The sequence below is a fragment of the Salvelinus namaycush genome, chromosome 6 (assembly GCF_016432855.1).
Source record: "Salvelinus namaycush isolate Seneca chromosome 6, SaNama_1.0, whole genome shotgun sequence".
NCBI classification, from domain to species: Eukaryota; Metazoa; Chordata; class Actinopteri; order Salmoniformes; family Salmonidae; genus Salvelinus; species Salvelinus namaycush.
Genome location: NC_052312.1, coordinates 15,163,282 through 15,173,314, shown reverse-complemented (window position 1 = coordinate 15,173,314; position 10,033 = coordinate 15,163,282). Strand labels below are relative to the sequence as shown.

General features: G+C 40.1%; 1 protein-coding gene across 1 annotated transcript; it reads right to left on the bottom strand.

Moving 5' to 3' along the window:
* Positions 1–827: 827 nt before the first annotated feature.
* On the bottom strand, positions 828–9,248 carry si:dkey-19b23.15 (thialysine N-epsilon-acetyltransferase). The gene is made up of 6 exons (XM_038996030.1): positions 9,071–9,248; positions 8,178–8,229; positions 7,680–7,763; positions 6,562–6,663; positions 4,896–4,936; positions 828–2,838 (listed from the first exon to the last, which is right to left on the bottom strand). Exons 1-6 carry the CDS (start codon positions 9,131–9,133, stop codon positions 2,665–2,667), a joined length of 516 nt encoding a protein of 171 aa, XP_038851958.1. The 5' UTR covers positions 9,134–9,248; the 3' UTR covers positions 828–2,664.
* Between the last annotated feature and the right edge of the window lie 785 nt (positions 9,249–10,033).

Here is a 10,033-nt window from a genome sequence, read left to right as displayed (position 1 = left end):
ATTGTAGAAGGAGGCAGGGTTTCGCCATTAATTATGACTTTGCTCTTGTGGAAGCTAGTGACGACCCAATGTGCCATGATGTTAGTCTCTTTGTCTCCACCCTCTTTGGCAAAAGTATAGAGAAAATTAATCACATAATTTTAAATAATTTAAAAAAACGTTTGATATAGAAGTTCAAATCCTCTTCAATTGTTTACCATTATGCTAGCTCATTCTCAATTACCCACAAAGCTATGGCTTATTTAGGCTGCACATTTCCACCCTGTTAGGATTATGCGCCTAACAGGGGTGGAAAATGTGGATTTAAGTGCCTGAGCTCGACCAATATTTTTTTCTGAAAGTCAAATGCCCTTTTTCCCGTATAATACAAAAAAGTAAAAATGTCTACTTCCAAAAGTCCAAAAGGCACAAGATAGTCAGTGCTTGACTAGCGGAGTACCAGCACCTCAAATATTCTACTGCTTGAACTCATGTTCCTCTTTTAAAATATTAGCTCAAAAGTATTGTGGAGCTCCTGCACCTAAATATAAACTGTACCGGCACCCAAAATTAGTACCTGAACCTATTTCAGTCCAAGTCCTGAAGATTCTAGGAAAGACCCGTCTATCAATGGAAGTACCCCACCTACCACAGGATCTAATGTAAGCAGCCCATTCTACAAGAAGATATAGCCAAATTGTGGCTATTCTAGCAAAATAGCCTATTGTACAGACTAGCCAAATGTCATTATTTCCATGATGACAACATTTTATGTCAGATGTATATTTATCAATAGCTGGTTGGTTCAAGGGAATATATTGAATGATAAAATAATATGAGCACACAACTGTATTGGCACATCACTTTATTCCACAGTGTGTAACATACACAACAAGTAGCCTATAATGTCATCTTCGATGCAACAAGAAGTGTGATTACACAAAAAACAAGGTTCTTACAGTGAATTCAAAGTGGTAAAGGTTGACTGTTTTACTTAGCGACAACAGAAGTGGGATCAGGTGGCTTTTTAAAACACCAACTCAAGGGAGGTAAAAAAAATAATCTAATAGCAACACTGTAAACTATGGACTTCAACTCATGTAACTCTTTGTAGCCTATATACCAACATTGAAGTTTTTGCTTCTGACAAACTATTTGGCTGCTGGACAACAAATACCACAAAGTGATACCTTTATAGAGGAGTTATACACCTACCAATGACTCTAACGGTGCTCTATAAAGTGGACGTGAGAGAAAGTGGACCAAAAAAACGCACACACCAGTGTCAGTTTTACAGACAGACTTGACATATATCTCACTGTATCTGCCCAGTCCACAACATCATCATCATTGCTATACACTTGACAGCTCTCTAAGTTGTGATTTACAATAGACATAAAGAGACCGTTTGCAATACATATCCAGAGTATTATCTTATATGGTACGTTAATATAATAGCTGGTAAGATTGTTTTTTGATCTACTGTAGTTTTGTCACCGTATTTAATGTAATTGCTTTCCTTGATTGTTTTTGCTTAATTTATAGGTTGATGGTGAATAACATATTGTAATGTATTGTTGATGGAAAATGTCACGAATAGAACTATAAGCTAATGCCACATTTAATTGCCTTTTTCTTAGTGTTATTGCCCACCATCTAATAATCTTGAGATAAAAAAATTCAGATCAAACATATTTTCATTAAAGAAATCTATTTAAAAAATTGTTCTTGAATCACTATTGCAAATTACAAGCTTGGTTTGTCATATTTGCTTAAAGCAACAGTCTGAGCTTGCAGAAGCTAATCGAGTAACTTAAACAGGCATTCAATCCTGTTGAAGGTGAAACAGGAATCAGTTGAAAGAAATCACATTGTGCTTCATCACAACAACAATTATACAGTAGTTATAATCATCAATTGACATGTGGAGAGCTTGGGACTATAAGGTCATATCTGAAAAAAGATGATTCTGAGATAATTGGCTTTAAATTTCAAAACCCATTGGTTTGAATGGTGTCAGACATTTTTATCTTGTATTCTTTTGAACTTAACAACAGGAATTGGGGAATTAAGAGTACTTTGAACAGAAAGAACATGGTTATGTCAATAACAAAATGTTGACAAAAATGCACATACTGTAGAACCTTATAGTCCCAAGCTCTCGATGTGTTTTAGACATGTGATTTTATAGTATTGTATAGGTTCCCGTTTCCCCAGATTTCTCACATATTATCAATGGGTGTCTCTTACCTTAGCTTAGAAAGCAGGGAAAGGTGCTATGGGGTCACAGGTAAACAACACATTACTGTTCACACAACTAATGTCAACAACTATAAGATAGTCGGTGAACTGTTAGTTCAGCTACAACCTTTTTGCATTGCATTGGCATCGTTCCAACACTTTGAAAATACATCCTGTCTTCCTCGTTTCGTTAAAGGTAATCACTGATCTGATATTAGTAGATTAACGAGAGCTATGCAAAGAATTCCCTAATGTTCGCCTATTCAATCATATTAAATCAGTGACTACTTTACTACAGGAAAGGAAGAGAAGAAGGAAAGGAAAGGTGCATTTTTTAAGTATTGTAACAGGGGCTTTGAGTTGGTTCTTTATCCCTGCATATGTTCTAGGTTGACCTCAGTATTGCAATGGTCAGACGTCAACCCAGTGGGGGGCGAGTGGTGTTTAGGTGTCCCCCTGGGCCAGTTGTTCCAGCGCTGCCCCCTCACAGCGCATGCAGTGGTACCCCATGTCTGCCGTCACATCAAAACATCCCTGGCTGAGGTAGAAATCCAGAGATGGTTTGTTCCAGTCCAGCACGGCGAAGTTGAGCTGGGTGCAGCCGGCGGCCAGGCCCAACTACAGTACAGGGTGTGTGTGTGTGTGAGAGAGAGGGAGATAGAGAGCAAGAGAGAGAGGGAGGAAAATGTCAAATAAAGTCAAATGAGAAAAAAAATGCTTGAGGATAAAATAAAGTGACATATTGTCACAAACATAAATAATAACAAACATACAAACAAAAAGCAATACATAGCGGTGCACACACAGATGGAAACATGCATGATTGTGTATTTTGCACTTTGCCTCACGAGAAAAGCAAAGGCTTCAGGATAAACTACAATAAACTACAGATGTACATACAGTTGAAGTCGGAAGTTTACATACACTTAGGTTGGAGTCATTAAAACTAGTTTTTCAAACACTCCAGAAATGTCTTGTTAACAAACTATAGTTTTGGCAAGTTGGTTAGAACATCTACTTTGTGCATGACACAAGTCATTTTTCCAACAATTGTTTACGGACAGATTATTTCACTGTATCACAATTCCAGTGGGTCAGAAGTTTACATACACTAAGTTGACTGTGCCTTTAAACAGCTTGGAAAATTCCAGAAAATGATGTCATGGCATTAGAAGCTTCTGATAGGCTAATTGACATAATTTGAGTCAATTGAAGGTGTACCTCAGGATGTATTTCAAGGCCTACCTTCAAACTCAGTGCCTCTTTGCTTGACATCATGGGAAAATCAAAAGAAATCAGCCAAGACATCAGAAGAAAAATTGTAGACCTCCACAAGTCTGGTTCATTCTTGGGAGCAATTTCGAAATGCCTGAAGGTACCACATTCATCTGTACAAACAATAGTACGCAAGTATAAACACCATGGGACCACGCAGCCGTCATACTGCTCAGGAAGGAGACACGTTCTGTCTCCTAGAGATGAACGTACTTTGGTGTGAAAAGTGCAAATCAATCCCAGAACAACAACAAAGGACCCCGTGAAGATGCTGGAGGAAACAGGTACAAAAGTATCTATATACACAGTAAAACGAGTCCTATATCGACATAACTTGAAAGTCCACTCAGCAAGGAAGAAGCCACTGCTCCAAAACCGCCATAAAAAAGCCAGACAACGGTTTGCAACTGCACATGGGGACAAAGATCGTACTTTTTGGAGAAATGTCCTCTGGTCTGATGAAACAAAAATAGGACTATTTGGCCATAATGACCATCATTATGTTTGGAGGAAAAAGGGGGAGGCTTGCAAGCCAAAGAACACCTTCCCAACCGTGAAGCACGGGGGTGGCAGCATTATGTTGTGGGGGTGATTTGCTGCAGGAGGGACTGGTGCACTTCACAAAATAGATGGCATCATGAGGAAGGAAAATTATGTGGATATATTGAAGCAACATTTCAAGACATCGGTCAGGAAGTTATAACTTGGACACAAATGGGTCTTCCAAATGGACAATGACCCCAAGCATACTTCGAAAGTTGTGGAAAAATGGCTTAAGGACAACAAAGTCAATGTATTGGAGTGGCAATCACAAAGCTCTGACCTCAATCCTATAGAAGATTTGTGGGCAGAACTGAAAAAGCGTAGGGGAGCAAGGAGGCCTACAAACCTGACTCAGTTACACCAGCTCTGTCAAGAGGAATGGGCCAAAAATTACCTAACTTATTGTGGGAAGCTTGTGAAAGGCTACCCGAAACGTTTGACCCAAGTTAAACAATTTAAAGGCAATGCTACCAAATACTAATTGAGTGTATGTAAACTTCTAACCCACTGGGAATGTGATGAAAGAAATAAAAGCTGAAATAAATCATTCTCTCTACTATTATTCTGACATTTCACATTCTTAAAATGAAGTGGTGATACTAACTGACCTAAGACAGGGAATTTTTACTAGGGTTAAATGTCAGGAATAGTGAAAAACTAAGTTCAAATGTATTTGGCTAAGGTGTATGTCAACTTCCGACTTCAACTGTACATATTCACATATGCACAAACACACGTGTGCAAAGGTCCATACACATATCAACTGCACTCAAGGGGAAGCTTTGTCAATACAATTACACCACAGCCAGAGGGTTTAATTATATGGCAAAGTTGAGTAACAGGGCAGCATCACCCACCTGAGCCACTTTGCTCATCAGTGCCTTCCCGATACCTTTACCTGTGATGCCAAAAGAGAGACATACATGAGATACGAAACGTAGGGTTATTTATCGGCTTAATGCTGTTGGTATAAATGAACTGATTCAGCAAAATGCAAATCAATGTGCGGTCCACGTTTTTTTGTTTGACAAATATTGTTCCTGGAGACCATCTAGACTCAGTTACTTGGGTGCGAGGCGAGTTCTACTTTTAGAATTTGTTTTGTTGTACACTGGTGGAAATGAGAGAGAAACAGGTGCAAACTGTGCAATCGCTTAGTGGATCAGGCACATGTTGCGTCACACTAGTTTAACAGATGTGCAGGAAGTTGACAGCAGGATAGGTGAACTGCAAGACCTCCACGTACAGTGCATTCGGAAAGGTTTCAGACCCTTTTACTTTTTCCACATTTTGTTGATACAGCCTTATTCTAAAATGGATTCATTCATTTTTTCCCCCTCATCAATCTACACACTATACCCCTTAATGACAAAGCAAAAACATGTTTTTAGAAATGTTTGCAAATTTATAATAAAAAATAAAAAAACTGAAATATCACTTATTCAGTATTCAGACCCTTTACTCTGTACTTTGTTGAAGCTCCTTCGGCAGCAATTACAGCCTTGTCTTCTTGTGTATGACGCTACAAGCTTGACACACCTGTATTTGGGGATTTTCTCCCATTCTTCTCTGCAGATCCTCTCAAGCTTTGGAGCGTTGCTGCATAGCTATTTTCAGGTCTCTCCAGAGATGTTCGATCAGGTTCAAGTCCGGGCTCTGGCTGGGCCACTCAAGGACATTCAGAGACTTCTCCCGAAGCCACTCCTGCATTGTCTTGGCTGTGTGTTTAGAGTCGTTGTCCTGATGGAAGGTGAACCTTCGCCCCAGTCTGAGGTCATGAGGGCTCTCGAGTAAATTTTCATCAAGGATCTCTCTGTACTTTGCTCCGTTCATCTTTCTTTCGATCCTGACAAGTCTCCCAGTCCCTGTCGCTGGAAAAACATCCCCACAGCATGCTGCTGCCACCACCATGCTTCACTGTAGGAATGGTGCCAGGTTTCCTCTAGACGTGACGCTTGGCATTCAGACCAGATAATCTCATTTCTCATGGACTGAGAGTCCTTTAGGTGCCTTTTGGCAAACTCCAAGCGGGCTGTCATGTGCCTTTTACTGAGGAGTGGCTTCAGTCTGGAAGTGTGTCTTTTACTGAAGAGTACTGCAGAGATGGTTGTCCTTTCGGAAGGATTTCCCATCTCCACAGAGGAACTCTTGAGTTCTGTCAGAGTGACCATTGGGTTCTTGATCACCTCCCTAACAAACCTGTTTTCACATTGTCATTATGACGTATTGTGTGTAGATTGATGAGGAATAAGGCTGTAATGTAACAAAATGTGGAAACAGTCAAGGGGTCTGATTATTTTCCAAAGGCACTGTATATTCTGAATCCTTCTCTCTAGTTTGATTAAAACAAAACTGGTCAAGACCAAGGCCCATATTCACAAAGCATCTCAGAGTAGGAGTACTGATCTAGAATCAGTCTTTAAATCATGATGAATAAAGGGGTTGGTGGGGAGGGCTGATCCTAGATCAGCACTCCTACTCTGAGACTCTTTGTGAAGACGGGCCCTTAAGTAGCTGTCTAACCTCTGAACTCAGGCATCACATACAGGTCCTCCATGTAGAGGGCCCGTCCTTTCCACGAGCTGTAGGTATAGAAGTAAAGTGCGTAGCCCACCTTGGCATGGCCTGCAAACAAACACACAGGTGTCAAGGTCAAGGTCAATAATATCAATAATAATATATATCATATTGACTGCACACACTCTTAAAACACACATACATTTACACATGCTGCTCACGCTTGCGGACAAACAGGCAGACACATAAACGCACACATACGGCCCATCTGCTGGCAAGCAAGCAGACAGACACTAAGGTCAAGTCTATGCCTCAGGACATACAGTAATACTGAACACACAGAAAAACATCATGTCCACACACACTTAAAACTCACTCACATATACATGTGTGTATGTCCGCAAACAAACAGACACACACTCACAGAAGAACTAAAACCTCTCCCCAGGCGTAGGTACGTGTGCAGGCACACACACACACACACACACACACACACACACACACACACACACACACACACACACACACACACACACACACACACACACACACACACACACACACACACACACACACACACACACACACACACACACAGAGAGAGAAACCATAAAGACAGAGCAATAGATGTGAAGAGGTGTCTCTTAATGGCAGCTGTTGGAATGCATAATGTTCTTGTTCTGGTGGCTTCATAAAAAAATATGTCAAGCCTCTTAGATAATGAGTGGGCAGAGAGAGAGCAGCATAGTCAGCCCTGACAGAGGATGGTTAGGTAACAAAAAGAGAGCTAATTAACATATGGAGCCAGCCTGGTTACTATGATGGGGGGGGGGGTAGATCGAGAAGATGTTATAATATATCTGAAATCATGGAAGTTCATGAAACATGGTTTCTGAATTGGGAAAATCAAAACCAGCATTGTGGCGGCCCATTCCATTTCGGTTTCGTAAATAATTTGAAATTCAATTCATGAATTTAAAGTATAATTTATCTCCAATCTCTTTTTTAAGACATTATTTGAATTACCAGTCACTTTCTGAATTGATGGCGTTCAAAGGGAATTGACCCCAACCCTGGTCATGTCAGCACATAGAAACTGTGTCTATGGTTAGTTCTTCTCTCACCCTCTTTGGTCCTGTGTTGTTCGGGTACTTCTGCGACGATACCATGAAAGAATGGGTTTTTAATGAACCCATCCTGCTCCAAATCTGGAGGGGAGAGATGACAAAGATACAGAACAGAAAGGGTTAAAGTGATCTACACTCTTAGAAAACAAAAGGATTCCAAAAGGATTCTGCGGCTGTCCCCATAGGAGAAACCTTTTGGTTCTAGATAGAACCCCTTTTGGTTCCAGGTAGAACTTTTTGGGGTTCCATGTAGAACCTTCTGCTGAAAGGGTTCTAAATAGAACCCAAAAGGATTCTACCTGGAACCAAAAGGGGTTCTTTAAAGGGTTCTCCTATGGGGGCAGCCAAATAACCCTTTTTGGTTCTAGATAGCACCTTTTTTCGAAGAGTGTAAACTCATCATTGAGTGAAAGAAAAAGTATGTTAAAATATGGCATTTAAATTACAAAAAATTAAATAGGGATTTTTTTAAATAGCTGGAATGAATTAATCTACCTTTCTGTGTAACTTTCACTTGGTCCAATACTTTCTCGTATTCAGCCAGTTCCTGAGGACACATGAGGACATAAAATACACATTAGGCCTAACAAAATGGCATTAGTGTTATTGATTCCAAACATAACTTTGATTTAGCACTGAGACTATCATAGAAGGCTTGTATTCATAATAAGGCACGAGGGAGTGCCTGGATACAGGCCTTAGCTGTGGTATATTGGCCATATACCACAACCCCCGAGGTGCCTTATTGCTATTATAAACTGGTTACCACCAGAGCAGTAAACCGTGGTATACGGGTTATACCACGGCTGTCAGCCAATCAGCATTCAGGACTGGAATCACCCAGTTTATAAAAGATTATCTCACACTAGGGACACGTTTTTTGTTGCAAAGCGTTTTGCGTTTGGAGTAAACGTTTTCCGTTGCAAAAAGTTTTACAACAGACCAAACGTGTTGCAACAGAATCTGACTAATGAATAGACCCAAGTACACGTTTTGGAAGGTTCCGGTAGAAATAAATAATATAGAACAAACATGCCTCTCCCCGATATATAGACCAAGGAATCATGTTGGCTCCATTTATGGCATTTGGTCCAACGTTCGGCAACATAACGGGGCCAGGTTTGAAAAAACATTTGTATAAAAATAACTGTACAAATATGGCTACTGTAGCATATCGAATAAGATTATTTTGTTTTGCCAGACAAAGAATAGATACAATGTAGCCTAACAGTAGCTGCAAACAAATTATTTTATTTCTCATGATGAGGAGCAACAATCTATGTATTGTGGATACTGACGTAATATTTCTATGCAAATGTATCATTCATGTCTCCAAATTCCAAGCACGTGCGGGGCGGCCATGCACACGCGCATTTGTGACAGCTCACCAAGATCATCCGCGCGATATCTTTGCAGTCTTCCAGTGTAGAAGCACGAATGGAGAAATCCATATTATGGAATATATATCAAGGATGTAGAATATTACAAGATAGACCGAGGTCAGACCAAGGTACAGTAATCCGGAAAAGTGCAGGAACGTGATAAACTCGCTTTTACATCACAACCGTAAAGTCTAGGCTGTTAATAATTTAATAGCGCCCTCCGTGCGTAGGTGGCGACCGTGGGAACTCGCCAGGAAACGCAGTCAACCCGAGTAGCACCAGTGGACCTCGAAAGTATACTGGGCCTACATAATATTAATTTCGAACACAAAAAGCATGAATTGGAAAAACATGGACAAAATCATTGCATACCGTGAGGAACATTGGTGCAGTTTTAACCCTATCAGTCCCGAGGCCCCAGCAAAAATCGTATTTTCATTTATCTGCCTTTCAATTATCTGCATGTCCAGACCTTATATTTAGCCTAACAATTTTATTTTCAGGACAACCAGGGATACAAGTACAACACAAAACAATTTGACATAAACAGTTGCATTCATGAGTTTTATTGGCAAATGTCAATAAAACAAATACGTGTGAAAAAGCAGAAACCTGCTAAAAATGAATTTATGTGAATGCTGTAAGTACAGAAATTGTTTTCTCAGTGGGAAATTAATATACAATTAGCTAGTGACAACTGTTTGGAGTTTGTGACAGCATCTATGTGAGCTTATTACAATATTATAGGCACTATGTCCTTGGATTTCCTATGATCTCCTATGTAGAAGGACCCCTTACCTTCTAACGACTTGTGAGCGTCATAGAGCAAAACATGTTACATGTTTGTGTCAGCTTTTCGTAGATAACCCTTGGGGATCCGCCCTTGTCTCATAAACGCTGCTCTATCTCAGCCCGGTTTAAAATTCTTTCCACATCTGCTGAGACATCCATTACATTTTGCATTTTGAA

What these genes read in the sequence shown, in the direction of transcription:
- si:dkey-19b23.15 (XM_038996030.1), bottom strand. Translation starts at nt 9,133, where the DNA reads ATGGATTTCTCCATTCGTGCTTCTACACTGGAAGACTGCAAAGATATC. An exon ending in TGTGATGCCTGAGTTCAGAG is followed by an intron (nt 4,937 to 6,561) that starts GTTAGACAGCTA and finishes TTGGCATCACAG; the next exon opens with GTAAAGGTATCGGGAAGGCA. An exon ending in TGATGAGCAAAGTGGCTCAG is followed by an intron (nt 2,839 to 4,895) that starts GTGGGTGATGCT and finishes CCTGTACTGTAG; the next exon opens with TTGGGCCTGGCCGCCGGCTG.